Here is a 22,366-nt window from a genome sequence, read left to right as displayed (position 1 = left end):
TTAGAGTCGTTAAAACTCATTTTTCAACCACTCCACAAATGTCTTCCTTGTCTCCATCCCGAACCATTCTGGCACACGTTGCTTCCATGGCCTTTTAACACACACCTCAATCTGGTCAAATGCCAATGGAAATGTACATTGAATTATTGATACCTGCATTCTCATGAGTGACAGCGATGCTCCTATGAGTAAACAGTGAAACTCCAAACAAGGGTAAGTGAAATGCTTAAAAATACACTGGTGTAAAAAAGGTGTGAGCAAGTCATCTCATGGCGGAATGTACAACAATAAGACCTTGTTATCATTTTATCTTCGTAATTTCATGACTCTATTACACTCAGTGTGATTAAGTCAGCAACATACTATCTAGTAAATACTGTAATATTTGACGTTCTCAATATGTGAATCAGTGGGAAAGGGGGAGGAACAGTGAGGGAAGAGATAAAAAAAAAACAGGGTCAAAGATCATCCATTGATTTATGAGCACAGTAGATCTCTGTATCTCTCACAGACAGTATACCCACTCCCATCTACACAAATAAACACACACAAGTTTGTTTTACTATCCTTGTGGGGACCTAACAATTGATTCCCAATCAAAATCTTATTGTCCTTATTTCAATCTCCTTGTGAGTACTTCTGGTCCCCACAAGGACAGAAAACCAAAACACACACACCAGATTTAACCCCTAATCCCTTTGTTAGTGAAAAGGAGGCATGTCTCTGCCAAATAGTTAACCGGTATCCAGAGCTGGCCTATTCTTTTGGCAAGACAATTGGGGTTTTCTAGGGTCTGCAGAGTGCTTTTAACTAGGAGACTGGGCATGAACTAAAACACTGAGCATGGGCAAGCTGTCCCTCTTCCCCCACAGCCAACCACCACCCTAGATAGCTTAGATTTAGATGGCTGGGAGGCTCTGTTCCATTCAGCACAGCTCCCTGTCTATCTGATGATGGCGCTCTTGGCAGGCCAACCACTGTTGTTCCTGGAAAGACTATTGGGGAACCTGGTTGTGCTTCCCACACAACTCTCCTTCCGAGAGAAAGGGAGAGAAACAAAGAGAAAGAGAGAGAGATATGATCCCTGCATCCACCCTCACCCTCTCTTTCTCTCTGTCGATTTTCCTTTCATTTTCTCCCACGTTGGCCAGCCCCCTAGCAATTCGAGTTCAGCCAATGAGCTTCAGTCCCTCGCCATATGAGTGACAGCTAGCAAGATGCAACCACAGCAGAGAGAGAGAGAGAGAGAGAGAGAGAGACCTTTTCTCTCGTGAAAGCTACTTTCAAAACTACTGGCTAAAAAGTATACAAAAGTACCCGAGAATCCCTTTAAGTCTAAAATGAAAAGGTATTTATGTTAAATAACTTATATTTTCACCCTTTAAATCCTTTCGGAATATTGTTTCAAACATTTTCTCAAATGCCATTACGTAAAGGATTATTTGTCTTATACTGTTCAAATGTATTATGAAGTTATGAGCAATGTAAAAAAAAAACACACAAAAAAAGTCATATTCTGTGGTACTAGTTCCATGAATTTCAATGTAGCGTTTGCCCCCACTATTGGACACGGACAAACAGTACACCAAACGATGCATATGGACCTGCCCATTCTTTTTCTACTGTACCACTTATCTTGAAAACTAGGTCCCCTACAACTTCCCCCACAGTCAAAGGAGGATCAACACAACCTTTGACCTTAGACTCTCTTCAGATAGTATAGCTGTGTAAATGCTCATTGGCATATTTGTGTGCTATTACACTCACTTGACTAATACTGTATTTTCTTATTGTGATTTAGATAGCAACATACACTATCTAGTAAAGAATGCAATATTTTATGTTTTATGTTTTCAATATGTGAATTTGGGAATCAGTGGGACTGACTAGACTCTGTCAGCAGGAAGGTGGAGGAACAGTGAGAGAAGAGATAAAACAGAGGCAAAGGTCACCATTGATGTGTGTTTATGAGGACAGTAGACTCCCATCTTCTCGGTACACACGACCTCGCTTGCACATTATAAATACTTTACTTTATTTGAATCCACCAATCAAATGTACATTCAAAAGGATCCAAACATTTTAAAGATCCCTGTATGCATGAACACTCAAGGATACTGGTATTTTAGAAGTTTGTCGGCAAAGGCCTGCTCCATGTAGCCGTCAAATGAGCAGCCCCCATTCAAAATGAGAACCTCCCTCTCGCTTCCCTCCACAACAATAACATCTGGCGTATTTGGCACACAGGAAAACACATCATCATCAACATCAAACCGGCTTCCTCTTACACAATAATGTTTATGGATGCGTGCTGTTGGTGAGACGACCTGTCTAACCTCGCTGGCTATCATATCGACAAGGCGGTAATGTCTTGCAATGTATAAATCCTTGTATGAACAGCAACCATTCACAACATGGGCAACAGACTCTGTGACATTTGACTCTTGTAGAATACAAAATGGGTCATGGTTTGTAGGGTACCAGAGTGCTAGGTCATGTTTTGTTGGTAGGACTTTCAGCCTCGCCTTAACAGTAAAGGTTAGAATGCCCTCGCCAATGGCAGCATTCTGTTACATGGAATGAGAGACAGAGTGGTCAGCACAGTCCAGAGCAGCAAGTTTCCCCTGCAGCCTCAGGCCAGTCCAGTGCTGCACTAGCTGCATCCGTCTGATACCGAGGAGTGTTGTCCTCAATGTAGCCTCCGCAACAACACAACACTATCTGCCACAACGGCATCAGAGGCAGACACACACACATACACACATACTCACAATCCTCTTGTTAGTGACAGGGAGACATGTCTATGCCAAAGAGTTAACCCGGTCTCCAGAGCTGACCTATTCTTTTGGCAGGACAATGGGGTTTTGTAGGGTCTGCAGAGTGCTTTTACCTAGGAGACTCGGTATTAACTAAGTGACTGCTGGCTCTCTTCCCTCACCAAAGGTCCTTGCTGATGGGCTGTGTACCACTCGGCCACCCACTAGCCTGGAGCATTGGGGCTTAGATGGTGGGAGGCTCTGTTCCTCTCAGTATAGCTCCCAGTCTGAAATTATTTAGACATTTACAAATGACATTTTTATTTGATTTTGGTTGAGACGAGTATGTTAATAATGTTGTTCTTAGTCTATTAAATTTGACTAGCCACAGATCAGATAAACAGGTAAAACAATTTCACTCATGGTTAGAACTAATCCTCTTCCTGTTTCTGTTTGGCCCTGTCCGGGGGTATCATCGGATGGGGCCACAGTGTCTCCTGACCCCTCCTGTCTCAGCCTCCAGTATTTATGCTGCAGTAGTTTATGTGTCGGGGGGCTAGGGTCAGTTTGTTATATCTGGAGTACTTCTCCTGTCTTATCTGGTGTCCTGTGTGAATTTAAGTATGCCCTCTCTAATTCTCTCTTTCTCTCTCTCGGAGGACCTGAGCCCTAGGACCATGCCTCAGGACTACCTGGCATGATGATGACTGCATTGCTTGCTGTTTGGGGTTTTCGACTGGGTTTCTGTACAACACTTTGAGATATCAGCTGATGTACGAAGGGCTATATAAATAAATTTGATTTTGATTTGATATTTGATTTGTTTAATGAATCATTCTTCAGCCTCTGAAATAAATGTTTTAGTTGTAAAGGTACACTGGGTAATAATGAGACACATAGCCAACACTGTATTTTACATTGCGGGTCTCTGCAAACTTAACTCTGTGTGCTCAACCCAGCTAGTTGTTGCAAAGTCATTGTTTTTCAAATTCAACTAACATTCATTCAACTCAACAATTTCCCAATTTGAAGTCTAGCCAACTTGGATCTAGCCAACTTGAAAACGTAGCATTGGTAGTAGTCAGAAACATAACATAGTCCCAAAATGTACTAAAAAGTGTAAGTAGGATAACTTAAAACATGAAGTCAGTATTTTCCAAAACAAGAATGTTGGAGATTTAAGGAATCGATTGCATTTCATATTTGAGGGTTGAAGTTTCATTTCAAGTAATGCCCACTAACACATGGGTGTTTGTTTGTCTCGGAATGCACACTGACTGTGGTCAATTTCGTTTGATATCTCTATGGGGCCAACGTCTAACTAACTTTGAGGAGATAACACAAAGATGAGAGAACACCTCAGTCAATTTATAAAGCCCTTTTTACATCAGCAGCACAACAACAGAGGGGACAGTCAGGAGTCCAGCCAAGTAGTCCTGAGGCACGGTCCTATTTTCAAGTTTTGAAAAATGGTTCATTACTCTGAGCTTTATTATAGGTTCACAATGCACTTTAGTGGCATCTGCTGGTCGTTTTTTAAACAGTTTTCATCACAACTGTGGCGCAGCGGTTAGCCGTTGGCTTCAGTATCCCACAATCAGCTTTGTGATTTTGACGATTCCTCCGAAGCTCCGGTATCAAACTACAGAATGAGATAGCAAAAGCTCAGGTTGCCAAACCTTGCGGAGATACAATCTTCGGCAAAATGATTCGCAAGGAGATTCCTGCAAAAATATTATTTGAAGATAACTTGGCTATATACACGGGTTACCAGTACCGAGTCGATGTGCAGGGGTACGAGGTAATTGAGGTAGATATATAACTAGGACTAAAGTGACTAGGCAACAAGATAGATAATAAATAGTAGCAGCAAAGTATGTGATGAGTCAAAACAGTTTGTGCTAAAAGGGTCAATGCAGTCCGGCTAGCTATTTGGTTAATTATTTAACTAACTATTTAGCAGTCTTATGGCTTGGTGGTAGAAGCTGTTCAGGGTCTTGTTGGTTCCAGACTTGGTGCATAGGTACCACTTGCTGTGCAGTAGCAGAGAGAACCGTCTAGGACTTGGGTGGATGGAGTCTTTGACAATTTTTAGGGCCTTCCTCTGATGCCGCATGGTATAGAGGTCCTGGATGGCAGGAAGCACAAACTTTTACCCTCACAAACTTTTACAGATGCACAATTGAGAGCATCCTGTCGGGCTGTATCACCGCTTGGTAAGGCAATTGAAATGCCCACAACCGCAGGGCTCTCCAGGGTGGTGCGGTCTGCACAACGCATCACCGGGGGCAAACTACCTGCCCTCCATGAAACCTACAGCACACAATGTCACAGGAAGGCCAACAAGATAATCTAGGAGAACAACCACCTGAGCCACTGCCTGTTCACCCCTTACCATCCAGAAGGTGAGGTCAGTACAGGTACATCAATGCTGGGACAAAGAGACTGAAAAACAGCTTCTATCTCAAGGCCATCAGATTGTTAAACAGCCATCACTAGCACATAAAGGCTGCTGCCTACAAACAGACTTGAAATCATTGGCCACTTTAATAATGCCACTTTAATAATGTTTACATATCTTGCATTACTCATCTCATATGTATATACTGTATTCTATACTATCTATTGCATCTTAGCCTATGCCGCTCTGACATTGCTCATCCATATATTTATATATTCTTATTCCAATCCTTTACTTAGATTTGTGTGTATTAGGTATTTGTTGTGGAATTGTTAGATATTACTTGTTAGATATTGCTGCACTGTTGGAACTAGAAGCACAAGTATTTCACTACACTCGCAATAACATCTATGTGTGTGACCAATAAAATGTGATTTGATTTTGATTTAGTATGATATGTCATGTTTGGTATGGTTACATAAGACAGAAGGTTACTTAAGGCAAAAACTAATAATGCTTACGTCTAGTTACCCTAAGATTGCGTGTTCGAATCTCATCTCGAACAATTAGCAACTTTGCAACTACTTACTACTTTTTAGGTACTTTGCAACTACTTAGCATGTTAGCTAACCCTTACCCTATCCCTAATTTTAACCCTTTAACCTAAACCCTAACACTAACCTCTTACCTAGTTAATGTTAATCACCCAGCAAGCGTTAGCCACAACAAATTGGAATTTGTAAAATATCATACATTTTGCAAATTCGTAATATATTGTACGAATTGCAATCTGTAATATATCATACAAAATGGATGATGGACATCCACAAATTAATACCGACTGCCTCGATTTGGTCTTATGTAGCAAATTTGGAAATTGTGTTTTTTACATTGGACAAAAGTAGAGACTCAGAGCTAGAAAATGGTATATCATACATTGCAGTTGAGGAACAATGGGAAAGTAATTCTGCTTTGAAAGTTGATCAACTTGTAACACCACTTTTGAGAAAATGGCCCTTGAATGTTTTGGTACCCCTACTGGAGAGCTCTTCTTCGTCTACACCCATTCAGCATTGTTCTCACCCTCTTAAGCCTTACCCCAGCCTTCTCTTTAAGGATTCCCATGTGAGGCCATGTGGTAAACACACTATATCAAATCAAATGTAAGTTTATTTGTCACATGCACAGAATACAGAAGGTGTACACGGTACAGGGAAGTGTTTACTTGCATAGTAGCAATATCAAAAACAGAAAGTGTCCAGATAAAAATATTTTATCAATATTTTATCATTATTAGATGCACTTGTCTAAATTGATGGGTCATGTGAAGGAAATGCTATAACCACCACCCAGCCACATCTATCGAGGTGGACGGGTCACTATTGTGTAGACACATGTTCATGATATACAATAGATGGCCCCAATCCCTCCCAGACACACCTGGTTTATTTGATGGGTCATGTAATAATCCAGCCAAAGTAGAGTCTTTTGTATAGACATGTAGCTAGCTAGCTAAACAATGAGCTGACATAATCCCAACTCATAATACTACTAATACAAACATTGTCATAGCTGTTCTATGAATCTGCAGGTAGATAAAGCTACCAACCTCGGTTCAATCTTGTTTCCATTGATCATCCTTGAGATGTTTCTACAACTTTATTGGAGTCCACATGTGGTCAATTCAATTGATTGGACATGATTTGGAAAGGCACACGCCTGTCTATATAAGGTCTCACAGTTGACAGGCATTGTCAGAGAAGAAAACAAGCCATGAGATCAAAGGAATTGTCCATAGAGCCCTTTGCTCAGATTGGAGCAAAGGTTCACCATCCAACAGAACAGCGACCTAAGCACATAGGCAAGACAACGCAGGAGTGGCTTCGGAACACATCTCTAAATGTCCTTGAGTGGCCCAGCCAGAGCCCGGACTTGAACCTTATCGAACATCTCTGGAGAGATCTGACAATAGATGTGCATCGACGCTCCCCATCCAATCTGACAGAGCTTGAGAGGATCTGCAGAGAATAATGGGAGATACTCCCCAAATACAGGTGTGCCAAGCTTGTAGCGTCATACCCGAGAAGACTCGAGGCTGTAATTGCTGCCAAAGGTGCATCCACAAAGTACTGAGTAAAGGGTCTGAATAATTATGTAAATGTGATATTTCAGTTTTTTAAATCTAAAAACGTGTTTTTGCTTTGTAATTATGGGGCATTGTGTGTAGATTGATGGGGATTAAAAAAAACTATTTTAGAATAAGGCTGTAACAAAATGTGGAAAAAGTCAATGGGTCTGAATACTTTCCGAATGCACTGTATAATGACAAAAGAGAAGCTGCATGTATGCAATTATAGACACGTTGACTAATTGCCAACCAAAATGTTGGTAATTATAAGCAGAAACATATCTAAATCATGCATATCTACATCAGACATCACATATAGTCGGACGGTTGCGGACGTGGGGGGATTCTATAAACTAATACATGGAATTGTTTAAAGATGGTCATATCATGGATTATTTAGATATTTGATTTACTTAATATATATATATATATATATATATATATATATATATATATATATATATATATATATATATTTATTGAGAGTAGATCTTTCCATAGAATGGTCATATTAGTTAGTAGGCCAAACCGTTCAATGTTTTCGTGAGAAGTTTCTGGAGTTTCGGGATGTCTCCTAGTCTGACAAACAGCGCTGTCGCACTGCCACTTTCCACCACAGATGTTGAAGGCTGGTGGATTGAGACGATATCTCTAGCTTAAACTGACTGATTTTGATGTTTTTTATTATTATGTTAATTAGATTGACGCACGGGTCTTGTTTGACCCACACCATCTTGATCCAAGATGGCGTAGTAGTGCAGACGTGTTTGTCATTGTCCGTGTAAATGTTATGTCTTTTTTTGTATATATTTCAATCTTAAATTAAATATACCTTCCGGGAACCCGCTTCACCCAATGTGATTCGAATCTGCTATTTTTATACCTTATAGCTAGAACCTCCATCAGAGGCCAGCCATCAGAAGCTAACCAGCTAATTAGCTGCTAGCTATTTAGTCATTGTTAGCCACTGTTAGCAGCCTTTACCTTTAGCTCAGACACCAGCCGACTTTAGCCTGGATAATACCTGCCAGTCTGCACAGCGCAGTATCAACCCTGAGCATATCGGACTGGTTTTCTCCACTACAACACCGGTTTCCTGCCGTAAGCTCTGGACCATCCGAATCATCGCAGCTAGCTAGCTGCTACTGAGTGGCCCAGCCACAAAGCTAGCCTTGAGCCAGGCCCATCTCCCGGCCTATTCAGTGGATCCTATGATCCTTCACTAACACGACTAGAAGCCACTACGTCACAGGATTCCTGCCGTAAGCTCTGGAACTTTGCATCGGATCATCGCAGCTAGCTAGCTGCTACCCAGTGGCTATAGTGGCTAACACCCTTGTCCCGAAGCTAGCACCAGTTAGCCTCGAGCCAGGCCCATCTCCCGGCTAGCAAACAAAATGACTCCAGCTACAATACCTCTTTTACCAATTGGCCTGGACCCTTTGTCGATACGGAGCCTCGCCGAGCCATCACGACTCGTCCCCCGACGTAATTCCGTTCGATGTGCCCTCAGTCGGCCTTTGCCGGACGTCGGTGAAGACGCTTCTGCTAGCCCCAGCATGCTAACTTTATGAACGCTGTGTCTCCCGCTTGCTAGCGTAGTAACTACTACCTAACGGCTTCCCTGTTTCATACATTGCTGTTCACTGGACCCTATGATCACTTGGCAACATAGCTGGTGCCTGCTGGACTGTTCATTAATCACGGTACTCCATTTTGTTTATTTTGTTTATCTGTCGGTCCTAGCCTCGAACTCAGGCCCTGTGTGTAGTTAACTGACCCTCTCTGCCCATTCATTGCCATTTTACCTGTTGTTGTCTTAGCTGAAATATCTGTTGTTGTCTTAGCTAGCTCTCCCAATCAACTCTTGTGTTTGATTTATGCCTCACTTTATGTCTCTCTCTAATGTCAATTTGCCTTGTATACTGTTGTTTAGGGTAGTTATCATTGTTTTATTTTACTGCGGAGCCCCTAGTCCCACTCAACATGCCTCAGATACCTCTTTTGTTCCACCTCCCACACATGCGGTGACCTCACCTAGCATACAGTGCCTTGCAAAAGTATTCGGCCCCCTTGAACTTTGCGACCTTTTGCCACATTTCAGGCTTCAAACATAAAGATATAAAACTGTATTTTTTTGTGAAGAATCAACAACAAGTGGGACACAATCATGAAGTGGAACGACATTTATTGGATATTTCAAACTTTTTTAACAAATCAAAAACTGAAAAATTGGGCGTGCAAAATTATTCAGCCCCTTTACTTTCAGTGCAGCAAACTCTCTCCAGAAGTTCAGTGAGGATCTCTGAATGATCCAATGTTGACCTAAATGACTAATGATGATAAATACAATCCACCTGTGTGTAATCAAGTCTCCATATAAATGCACCTGCACTGTGATAGTCTCAAAGGTCCGTTAAAAGCGCAGAGAGCATCATGAAGAACAAGGAACATACCAGGCAGGTCCGAGATACTGTTGTGAAGAAGTTTAAAACTTGTTAAGGATGCTGCGAATTTTCGCAGCTTTTTGTTAAAAATCGCGCAACATTTCAAAGTCCTGCTACTCATGCCAGGAATATAGTATATGCATATGATAAGTATGTGTGTATAGAATACACTCTGAAGTCTCTAAAACTGGTTAAACCGGGACTGTGGCTATTACAGAACGTGTTTAGGAGTAAAAATCCCTGGTAAAACTGTTTACCAAAAACACAAAAATAATATTCATCCGCCATTCAATGAATTGTCTAAGGCGACAGAAAATATATGCGAATCCCCTGTAAACGCCTACAGCTTCCACACGATGTCGCCATTGCTGTTAATTTCATTGCTGTTAATTTATCCTTGTTTACGTCACGAATAGGCCCTTCCTGTCTTGAGGCGCACCACAGGATGTTGTGAAATTGAAAACATGGACGATGATTTCCAGACTTGCTGCTATCGAATACATATCGCCCCGTGATCAATTTTTATAGATTATTAACGTTTATTAATACGTAAAGTTGGTTTAGAAAAGTAGTTTGAAGTGATTTGTAAAGGTTTATAGGCAACTTTTATAATTTTAAAAAGTGACGTTGCGTCTTGTACAGGGGCATTTTCCAGGATCTGACTGGCCTTCAGCAAATGACATTTTGGGTATACAATGACGGATTTAATCGGGAAAAAGACCCAATTGTGATGTTTATGGGACATATAGGAGTGCCAACAAAGAAGCTCGTCAAAGGTAATGAATGTTTTATATTTTATTTCTGCGTTTTGTGTAGCGCCGGCTACCGCAAAATCTGTTGTTTAGGTGACGTTTTGGTATTTTGGGGGGGAGCATGCTATCAGATAATAGCTTCTCATGCTTTCGCCGAAAAGCATTTTACAAATCTGACTTGGTGGCTAGATTCACAACGAGTGTAGCTTTAATTCAGTACCTTGCATGTGTGTTTTAATGAAAGTTTGAGATTTATCGAGACATATACTATAGTAGTATAGGTGGCGCTCTGAAATTTCCGCTGAGGTGTTCCTGTGCAGGGATCACGTCGGTAAGAGGTTGTTTAAAGCCGGATTTGGATACAAAAATATTTCCCAAGCTTTAAACATCCCAAGGAGCACTGTGCAAGCGACAATATTGAAATGGAAGGAGTATCAGACCACTGCAAATCTACTAAGACCTGGCCGTCCCTCTAAACTTTCAGCTCATACAAGGAGAAGACTGATCAGAGATGCAGCCAAGAGGCCCATGATCACTCTGGATGAACTGCAGAGATCTACATCTGAGGTGGGAGACTCTGTCCATAGGACAACAATCAGTCGTATATTGCACAAATCTGGCCTTTATGGAAGAGTGGCAAGAAGAAAGCCATTTCTTAAAGATATCCATAAAAAGTGTAGTTTAAAGTTTGCCACAAGCCACCTGGGAGACACGCCAAACATGTGGAAGAAGGTGCTCTGGTCAGATGAAACCAAAATTGAACTTTTTGGCAACAATGCAAAACGTTATGTTTGGCGTAAAAGCAACACAGCTCATCACCCTGAACACACCATCCCCACTGTCAAACATGGTGGTGGCAGCATCATGGTTTGGGCCTGCTTTTCTTCAGCAGGGACAGGGAAGATGGTTAAAATTGATAGGAAGATGGATGGAGCCAAATACAGGACCATTTTGGAAGAAAACCTGATGGAGTCTGCAAAAGACCTGAGACTGGGACGGTGATTTGTCTTCCAACAAGACAATGATCCAAAACATAAAGCAAAATCTACAATGGAATGGTTCAAAAATAAACATATCCAGGTGTTAGAATGGCCAAGTCAAAGTCCAGACCTGAATCCAATCGAGAATCTTTGGAAAGAACTGAAAACTGCTGTTCACAAATGCTCTCCATCCAACCTCACTGAGCTCGAGCTGTTTTGCAAGGAGGAATGGGAAAAAATGTCAGTCTCTCGAAGTGCAAAACTGATAGAGACATACCCCAAGCGACTTACAGCTGTAATCGCAGCAAAAGGTGGCGCTACAAAGTATTAACTTAAGGGGGCTGAATAATTTTGCACGCCCAATTTTTCAGTTTTTGATTTGTTAAAAAAGTTTGAAATATCCAATAAATGTCGTTCATGATTGTGTCCCACTTGTTGTCGATTCTTCACAAAAAAATACAGTTTTATATCTTTATGTTTGAAGCCTGAAATGTGGCAAAAGGTCGCAAAGTTCAAGGGGGCCGAATACTTTCGCAAGGCACTGTATATAGATTTTTCTATTGTGTTATTGACTGTACTTTTGTTTATCCCACGTGTTGTTCATTGTCGCACTGCTTTGCTTTATCTTGGCCAGGTCGCAGTCGTAAATGAGAACTTGTTCTCAACTGGCCTACCTGGTTAAATAAAGGTGAAATATATATAGATTTTTTAAATAGACTATAGACTAATAGACTAATTTTTTTCTTCACTCTGAATTCACCCAGTGTGTCATTACATATCATATCGTTCCACAATGATTACAACCCCACCTTCATGCCCTTCCTGCTAAATGTTATCCGTGTTGGAGTATGCTTCAGTGCAGGCTCCAGCTAGGCTGAGGAGTTCCACCCTAGAAACAACCCCCCACCCCTCCCCTCAGATAAAGGGCTTTTGTTCTGCATCTAATGTTTTCATTAGGAAACTGGGTGCAGCCGAGGGAAGAGGAGAGACAGAGAGACTTTCAATACGTTTTTGGGCACTGAATACACTGAGTATTTCTTTCTCTCTTTATTCCTCTTTCTTTTCTACTTCCTCCATATTTCTCTCATTGCAAGAGACAGTTAAGACTCTACTTTTACCCTTCAGCTGTACTCCAGGTTTCCTCTCCTACGCCATGACCCGCCCCTACACCGTCTCACTTGGACTCCTGCTCCTCCTCATTGGCTACGCAGCGGCAGGTAAGAGACATGATTGGGTGTTGCTGGGGTTAGAGGTCATAGGGGAAAGGGCAGGGGGCACAGGAGATGGGTAAACAAACCATCAATAGGTGTGTTGTTTACTCTGTCAGATTCTGTTTTATCTGGAACCAAAAATGATTTTCCTATGGGGACAGCCGAAGAACACTTTTGGTACCCTGTTTTCTAAGAGTGTAGCAATGCAGAGTACTCACCATGCAATGGAGTTGAAGAGTTATTTGTGCTTAGTGAATCGCTGGAAATCATTTTTTAAATCAATCAATCAAATGTTTCTATAAAGCCCTTTTTACATCAGCCGATGTCACCAAGTGCTGCACAGAAACCCAGCCTAAAACCCCAAACAGCAAGCCATGCAGATGGAGAAGCGTAATGTGATGTCGAAGCTTACATGAATTGGGGATCTTTCCACTGTGAAATGGACCTGCTCTTTAAGGAATATCAATCTTGGTCATTCAGCATATAGGTTACAGGATGTGTGTGTGTGGAGGTGATGGTTGGATGAACATGTGTGCGTGTGTGTGTGTGAGAGAGAGAGAGAGAGAGAGAGAAAGGCCGTGTCTGAATACCCAGACTAGAGTAGTAAATAGTATGAGAAAAAATGGATGTTTTACAGTATGTGAAGTTTAGAAAGTAGTTTTCTGAATGAATCATTAAATGCGCAAATGCGTTGACTCCCGGCATTCTTTAATTTTGGTGCAGCGCATCAATTTATCTGATTATCAGCTGTTGTCGAACACGTGAGTTGGAAAAGACAATTTAATTAAAATGCCAAAATGGGTATACAGTTTATGTAGTACGCTAGTCTGGGTATTCAGACACGGCTAGAGAGAGAGCGAGACAGAGAGAGAGAGAGACAGAGAGAGAGAGACAGAGAGAGAGAGAGACAGAGAGAGAGAGACAGAGAGAGAGAGACAGAGAGAGAGAGAGACAGAGAGAGAGAGACAGAGAGAGAGAGACAGAGAGAGAGAGAGAAAAGGGACTCATGGGGTTAGAACATCTGTTTGTTATTTTTAAAGCGTCATCGACCATTCTCCATGTAGTACTTCATCAGTACAGTGTTTGACTACAAACATCTTCAATCGTATCCATATGTCCCGTGTCTGTCTCCAAACCTATCATTCCAACCTTGTTCATTGCTCAAACTGACTTCCAGAGAAAATCACAAACACTTCGCTCACTCCTCCATATCCTACTCAATATAGGCTTGAGTGTGACTTCATACACCAGGAATGGCCAACTGTGGCAACAACACATAGAACCACACATTTCTCGCTCTCTCTGCCAACACACTATCGATCCAGGAAATACCCTGGAGATCTGACTAACAACTTGTTAGTCTTATTTTCATTGGCGGGCCTGTATTAGGCAATAGCTGGTTTGTGGGACCACTGGTGTTGTGTACTAACTGATCTAATGCTCTGACTCAGACTGTGTTCTTCATTATTCACTCCACCGCAAACACGCACGCCATCTTCCCGAACCCTGTCTCCCAGGGCAGAGTGTGTTAGATCAGGCTCCTGTGGGCTGCTGTTTTTTCCTTTCCTATAGCCGGTTTCCTCTGAGTGTGTGGGTCAGTATTTCTCAACCTCCTGGTGCAACTATGATAGAATACACAAAGGAGTGTGCACTTCATCAGGCATGTCATCATCTGCCTCATTTGCCTTTGTCCAAGGGCCTTTTGGTGTCCCGACATGTTGATAGCCAAACCAGAGAAGCACAGGCTGTTTTAACTACCAGAGCAGGGAATTCTGGCATTCAACAGCAAACCACTATGCTCAGATTACATACGCTGGATAGCTATAGAACCGAGACGGCATCCTGCCTGCATCGGTGTGCCTGTGTGTTTGTTTGTTATCACGTGCTAAACTTCAATTCAAAGACAAGGCCCTCCATGCATCTGTCACAGATTGTGATCAATTGACATGTCACACGTCTTCCTCAGGGAAAAAGCCTTGAAGTTTGCCGAACGGCTAATATGTCCAGATGGATTTCACATACGGGAAGTTATGGGACCGTCTGTAGTACTGACGCAGAGACATGTGGTGCGTTTTTCTATTGAGAGAAATCCAAAGAGGAGCTCCATCTCACATTCATCCTTTGGGATTCCTTGGCTTTTCTCCTGGGTCCACTTGGCATGCTCTGTGGTGGTGTAATGGAGCTTATAAAATTGTACCGTGGGATAGCGCCATAAAAACAGCACAACTGGTAATTCATGACTGCTGTTCACAGGGCACTGGAGGACAGTCATGATGTTGGAAAAGTAAATGCTCCTTATGTTGTGTTACTTTTATGACCGGCAGGGAACAGACTACTATACATGTGAGAGAGGCCAAATTCAACCCTCAACAGACTGCTATATATATATTATATATATGTTGTATGTAACGGTCTTTGTTCTGTGTTTGCAATGCCTTTTAGTGTGCATATCTACATTAAAAAACTTTCCTGCGGTCCTAAGACGATATATAGTAAGAAAGACATTTCCAGCTTGAATGGTTTATGTTAAAACGTTATGTGACGTCATGGAAACCAGGTGCAACAGGAAGTGTGGCTGAAGAGAATAGACAGGGCTCCATGTCATAGATTATACTGTACATGTTCTATGCGTCATTAAGGAGACACCTGTCTTCACAGACAAACGGACCACACATCCCAGCCACATTCCTCACTGCCATAACCACCAGCGACCAGCGCTTCAGCTCACAGAGAAAAATAAGGGCTCTTAAAAAGGGGTAGGTGGTTAATTGGAACCATAAAACCTGCATGGCAAATGGAAAAAGGTGGCCGAACAATGTATGGATGTTTTTCCATGTTTCTCCACCACACCCAACCCATAAAGGTTCAAGGTTGATTCCAACTGAGAGCACCACACAGTTCACTGCCAGACAAAGTGTTCTGTTGTGTATCAAAGCTAAGCCAAAAGGTGTAGTCTATTTGGCCTAAGGTTATGCAAGTATGCAATGCTGCACTAACTCTGTCCCATACTGCACTGACTCTGGATCATCGGCATCTCTTCTGAATCAAATCAAATCAAATGTATTTATATAGCCCTTCGTACATTAGCTGATATCTCAAAGTGCTGTACAGAATAAACTGGGTCACGGCCTGGTGAAAGTGAGGGTGTACTGATCCTGGTTAAGTTTGCTGGAGCACCATGTCAGCAGAATGGCATGTGGCTAGGGGTTTGTGGTGAACTGATTGGCTGGGCAGCAGGCTGCCTGCAGAGCGGAGATGTAGAGGTAATAGAAAACACGTTGAACGGTCTGTGAACCAGACAGACGGGAGAGGGAGGGAGAACAAGGGAGAGGAGACAAGGAAGACTTGTTTTGGTGACCTTAATAGATTACTTGTATTCATAATGGAACAGAACTGAGGTTTTTTTTTCCATTTCTGCTGAGAAGAAATTAAGCTGTGGATAGAGATAGTATAGAAAAAAAAACACTGGGTTTTCTCAGGGAGGTTTTGAGAATTCTGCTCTGGTGTGTATTGAAGTCTATAAGTATGTCCTCTAGTCTAGCCCGTTTGAAGGAATGTACAGTAAGACTAAGCTATTGAAATGATAAAAGAACAGGTGTTGGTTAAGTCAGAAATAAAGTGAGAAAACATGATCTGTTCTTCAAGATAACACATATTTGTCTTGTAATAAAAAATGATCCCTGCTGGCCTGTGTTTTCCATCAGGACCCGAGTCTGCGCTCCAACCCAGAGATGTCCGGTCGAGTGCCTGTCAGGACCACAGTACTCTTCATGACAGACTGGATGTAGTGGAGAAGGTGGAGTAGTAATCAATGCTTTTCACGGTCTTGTTTGGTCACACGTTTAACAAAACACATCTAATAAAGCCTTTATAAACACTTGATAAGACATATGTTTCTGCTTCACAAACCACTCATAACCAAACATCATAGCATAATAAAAGGTGATATAACAGGTCCTTACATATGCTGCTTTTAAAAAAAAATGTGGTGTGACCTTTATGGCACTCTTTAGTATGACATAGAATAATATTACTAAGTGATTTATGTAGTAGGACTTAAAGGGTTCAATCAGACACTCGATCTTTGAAGGAATTTGGAAGATTTCCCAGTGGTTTGTAACATTAATACTGTATATCAACTTGTTTTTCATTTGATCGACGGCCAAACTATCTGCACTATTTCCTTTTAAGGATCAGATTTTTTTTTTAGCTAAAGAGCCCATCCAAACGACAGCAGTGGAATTCACTCAGTTACTAACATTTCTTCTTTAAATTTACGCCACCCAGAGAGTATTGATGTTGAGTGAGTATTGAGTGCATTTGAGGAGAACCTATCCCCGGCGTTTAGAGAGGCGATCCAGCAACCGGAGGGTTGCCAGTTTGAATCACGGGTCTGACAGGGAAAATATGTTAGGAAGTGAGCTGATAACTGGAGGGTTGCTGGTATCAAATCCTAGATGCAGTTGTGCCCTTGAGCAAGGCACTTAAACCCTCAAAACAGTGGTGGGTATAGGATAGTTAAAAACAATGGTAATAGCTTCAGCTTGTACATTGATATGCTATATGGAAACTTTGCCATATCTTACTCACTATCCAATTCTTTAAAGAGATTCTCCGGTACTTTTTAGTCATTAGTTCTGAAAGTAGGCTCACGACCCAAAAGTGATCCCCGAAAATTGCTTACTACGTCACATATGTGCAGATATGTGCACCGTGTCATTTCTCTCTCAATCGTTCTGTGTGCATCTTGCTAGCTGTCACTCAAATTGCTTGGGGGCTGGCCCATATGGGGGAAAATGTAGGGAAAATGGCACCACACAGCTCCAGAAAACAATTGTTTTCATACTAGGGATTTCGTGGGTAATTAAAGGTAAAACAGTAAATCTGCTCATAGATTATGTATGTATGAACTACACATGGACACATCCAGCCCAAAGCGGGAGTTTAAAAAAATACTTACTAGTCGCTAAAGTTCCCGGAGCAAGTCTTTAAGATCGACACTCAGGTCTAGGTTAAAGGGACAGGGTCTAAGAATCCATGTGAGTTGGGCTGATAGATGGTCCCTGTCTGTCTCCTGCAGCATGTAGAGGACACCGTACAAAAGCTGGAGGCTGAGCTGGCCATGCTGCTGGATGCCATAGAAGCCCCTGAGTGGAGTCCCCTGCTGGAAACTGTTGGAAAACCTGTGGTGGACATCCTGGACGGCCAGGGACTGGGAGAGAATGGCGACTCCTGAGAGAGGAAGAGGAGAAGATCTCTGTTGAGCAGCTACCAATTCTAATTCACTTTAGCTTTAGGAAGTGATGAGGGTGCACCTGGCTAGGTCAAACAATGAAAGACTAATGTACAGTCTCTGCTGTTTTGCTGAAGTTGTATTTTGTAAGTGGACGGTAAAAAAAACGGTATAAAACAAGCCTTCTAAAGTGTAAACACAGGCTTAGTATATATTCTGTGGTACAGTTGCTAGATCACAACACTAAAGCTTATTTGTCCCTGTAATACACTGCTCTGTTCCTCGGGCACTCATCCTTTCTCTCGTCTTTGGCTGAACTTGAATCCCTACACCCAGGGGTAACTGTGTCCCCAGCCTCTCCGGATGTTTACATCAAAGTCGTAAACCATTGATTGTTTTCTCTGGTAATGTCTTCTGTTTTGGGTGGGATTGACCCTTTTCTGTCCCATGCCTCTCTTCCGCCCCCTGGTGTCAGTCAAGAGTGACACATGCAGCACCGCGTCACAAGGTAGACCTTGCCCTTTATCACAGATCAAGAATCTGGTTACCCTAATCCCCAATCCTATACCAAACCCTTAGGGGGCTGTAAATAATACCTGACCCTGTATCCGTGGTTAGGGACCAATAATCATCTCAATGTGGATGAATGACAAAAACAAAATCATTACAGAGACTACTAGAAGGAATGTATTTATTTATCAAAGCAGTTAAAGCAGTATGTTTCAATACACAGAGCAGTTTGAATAGGTACAGTACAAGGCTTCCACTGAGACCCAGGCTAGTTGCAAGTGTATTTATTTAGTCACCATAAAAATCTTACAGAACATGTTCAAAATCGGATCACAAAAAGGAGAGGGGTCATAGATCATCAAACCATTTTTTTTTTGTTCTTAAAAATAATGTACGCTATTTTACTAAATGTTTCTACAAAGATCAGACACTAATGTTAGATGTGAGAGCGTTGATCCTTATCCAGTTCACGGTAAAGGTGCTGTGGTAGTTGGTCACTCGCTCTGTAACAATGCTGTTTGAAACACCCAGGTAAATATACTTAGAACAATGTTATCCGATAAACTAGAATGTAAACACATTGGTAAGAACATAGTTTCGATTTTTTTTTGCGAGTTAGGCAAGCAACATCCGATCAGGAATGGAGATGAATTTTAGATACCAAGGGAATGATATTAGGCTACAACATTGTTGAAAAAAAGCTACCCAGGTTTCTATTAAATTCCATGACTATTCATTACAAATACTGAATGAACATAATTACATGGCCATTTCTAGCAGTGGAGACTGAGCATCCAATCAACTTTTTCATCTAATCGTCATTAGAGAGGACAATGTAAAGACATGTCGAAGAGCTGTATATATACTGTATATAATAAACCTGTGGTTTGAATTGAAGAGAGCAGTCCAGAAGCGAAGAAGACGGATATCAAGGATCTGGAAGGATTCTGTATGGAGGAAGGGTCTAAAATCCCTCCCAAGGTTCTCCAATCCATAAAACATTTGTATTTTTTTTAAATGTCTCAGTACTGTTATCCTCGTGAGGTATTGAAAGGTATTGAAAAAAGGGTGTCAATAATTTTGACCCCTACCTTTTGAAAAAAGTAATAATATGATAGTATATGTTCATTTAGCAGACGCTTTTATGCAAATATGAAAGTATTACTTGTTAAACAAAATATCTTTCTCTGAGCAGTTGTATTAGTATAAAATAATATACTTTCCCAAACATTTTTAGCATACAATATAGCTCAATATTTGAATTATTTATATGGTCATTTTTGCAAATTTTTTTCAAGGGTGTGATATATAATTGTTTTTTCCCCCCATCAATCTACTCACAATACCCCATAATGACAAAGCAAAAACAATCACATTTACAAAAGTATTCAGACCCTTTACTCAATACTTTGTTGAAGCACCTTTGAGAGTCCTTTAGGTGCCGAGACTTCTTGTGTATGACGCTACAAGCTTAGAACACGTGTATTTAGGGAGTTTCTCCCATTCTTCTCTGCAGATCCTCTCAAGCTCTGTCAGGTTGGATGGGGAGCTTCGCTGCACAGCTATTTTCAGGTCTCTCCAGAGATGTTCGATCGGGTTCTTCAGGTCTCTCCAGTGATGTTTGATTGGGTTCAAGTCCAGTTTCTGTCTGGGCCACTCAAGGACATTCAGAGAAGCCACTCCTGCATTGTCTTGGCTATGTGCTTAGGGTCGTTGTCCTGTTGGAAGGTGAACCTTCGCCCCAGTCTGAGGTCCTGAGCTCTCTGGAGCAGGTTTCTTTCAAGGATCTCTCTTTCCCTCAATCCTGACTAGTCTCCCAGTCCCTGCCGCTGAAAAACATCATGATGCTGCCACCACCATGCTTCACCGTAGGGATGGTGCCAATTTCCTCCAGATGTGATGCTTGGCATTCAGGCCAAAGAGTTCAATCCTGGTTTCATCAGACCAGAGAATCTTGTTTCTCATGGTCTGAGAGTCCTTTAGGTGCCTTTTAGCAAACTCCAAGCGGACTCTCATGTGCCTTTTACTGAGGAGTGGCTTCCATCTGGCCACTCTACCATAAAGGCCTGATTTGTGGAGTGCTGCAGAGATGGTTGTTCTTCTGGAAGGGTCTCCCATCTCCACAGAAGAACTCTGGAGCTCTGTCAGAGAGACCATCAGGATCTTGGTCACCTTCCTGACCAAGGCCCTTCTCCATCGATTGTGCAGTTTGGCCGGGCAGACAGCTCTAGGAAGTGTTTTGGTGGTTCCAAACTTCTTCCATTTAAGAATGATGGAGGCCACTGTGTTCTTGGGGACCTTCAATGCTGCAGAAATGTTTTGGTACCCTTCTCCAGATCTGTGCCTCAACACAATCCTGTCTCGGAGCTCTATGGACAATTCCTTCGACCTCATGGCTTGGTTTTTGCTCTGACATCCACTGTCAACTGTGAGATCTTACATAGGTAGGTGTGTGGTTTTCCAAATCATGTCCAATCAATTGAATTTACTACAGGTGGACTCCAATCACATTGTAGAAACATCTCAAGGATGATCAATGGAAACAGGATGCACCGGAGCTCAATTTCAAGTCTCATAGCAAATGGTCTGAATACTTATGTAAATAAAGGTATTTCTGTTTTTAATACATTTGCAAAAATTTCTAAAAACCTGTTTTCGCTTTGTCGTTATGGGGTATTGTGTGTAGATTTTTGATGAAAAACAACTATTTAATCGATTTTAGAATAAGGCTGTAACTTACAAAATGTGGAACAAGTCAATGGGTCTGAATACTTTCCAAATACACTGTGTGTGTGTGTGTGTGTGTGTGTGTGTGTGTGTGTGTGTATACACACACTACTGATCAAAAGTTTTAGAATACCTCCTCAGTCGGGTTTTTCTTTATTTGTACTATTTTCTGCATTGTAGAATAATAGTGAAGACATCAAAACTGCGAAATAACACATATGGAATAATGTAGTAACCAAAAAGTGTTAAACAAATCAAAATATATTTTATATTTGAGATCATTCAAATAGCCACCCTTTGCCTTGATGACAGCTTTGCACACTCTTTCTCTAAATCATGAGGTAGTCACCTGGAATGCATTTTAATTAAGAGGTGTGCATTCTTCAAAGTTAATTTGTGGAATTTCTTTCCTTCTTAATGAGTTTGAGCCAATCAGTTGTGTTGTGACAACGTATGGGGGTAATATAAAAGATATCCCTATTTGGTAAAAGACCAAGTCCATATTATGGCAAGAACAGCTCAAATAAGCAAAGAGAAATGACAGTCCTTCATTACGATAAGACATGAAGGTCAGTCAATCCGGAAAATGTCAAGAACTTTGAAAGTTTCTTCAAGTGCAGTCGCAAAAACCATCAAGCGCTATGATGAAACTGGCTTTCATGAGGAACGCCACAGGAATGTAAGACCCAGAGTTACCTCTGCTGCAGAGGATAGTTTCATTAAAGTTATCAGCCTCAGAAGTTGCAGTCCAAATAAATGCTTCACACAGTTCAAGTAACAGAACAATCTCAACATAAACTGTTCAGAGGAGACTGTGTGAATCAGGCCTTCATTGTCAAATTGCTGCAAAGAAACCACTACTAAAGGACACCAATAATAAGAAGAGACTTGCTTGGGCTAAGAAACATGAGCAATGGACAGACTGATGGACATTTTTCCTTTAGTCTGGAGATATTTTGTTCCAACCGCCATGTCTTTGTGAGACGTGGTGTGAGTGAACGGATGATCTCTGCATATATGGTTCCCACAGTAAAGCATGGTGGAGGAGGTGTGATGGTGTGGGTGTGCTTTGCTGGTGACACTGTGTTATTTATTTAGATTTCAAGGCACACTTAACCAGCATGGCTACCACAGCATTCTGCAGCGATACTCCATCTCATCTGGTCCCACTATCATTTGTTTTCAACAGGACATCTAGTCTTGAAGGAGTTCCCACATACG

At 41.6% G+C, this 22,366-nt stretch overlaps 1 protein-coding gene across 3 annotated transcripts; it reads left to right on the top strand.

Annotated features, from left to right (window-relative positions):
• Positions 1-10,169: 10,169 nt before the first annotated feature.
• On the top strand, positions 10,170-19,315 carry LOC110526980 (placenta-specific protein 9). Of its 3 annotated transcripts, none has more exons than XM_090237339.1 (4): positions 10,170-10,508; positions 12,590-12,681; positions 16,380-16,471; positions 17,756-19,315. In XM_090237339.1, exons 2-4 carry the CDS (start codon positions 12,618-12,620, stop codon positions 17,909-17,911), a joined length of 312 nt encoding a protein of 103 aa, XP_090093465.1. In that variant the 5' UTR covers positions 10,170-10,508; positions 12,590-12,617; the 3' UTR covers positions 17,912-19,315. The 3 variants fall into 3 exon arrangements, with proteins under 3 accessions (XP_090093465.1, XP_090093457.1, XP_021463830.2); XM_021608155.3 differs by lacking the exon at positions 10,170-10,508 and adding an exon at positions 12,320-12,495; XM_090237331.1 differs by lacking the exon at positions 12,590-12,681 and having other exon boundaries at positions 10,273-10,508.
• Positions 19,316-22,366: the final 3,051 nt, after the last annotated feature.

Source organism: Oncorhynchus mykiss, chromosome 1 (genome assembly GCF_057628025.1).
Source record: "Oncorhynchus mykiss isolate SJ-2025 chromosome 1, ASM5762802v1, whole genome shotgun sequence".
NCBI lineage: Eukaryota > Metazoa > Chordata > Actinopteri > Salmoniformes > Salmonidae > Oncorhynchus > Oncorhynchus mykiss.
This window is presented reverse-complemented; position numbering and strand designations above follow the sequence as displayed.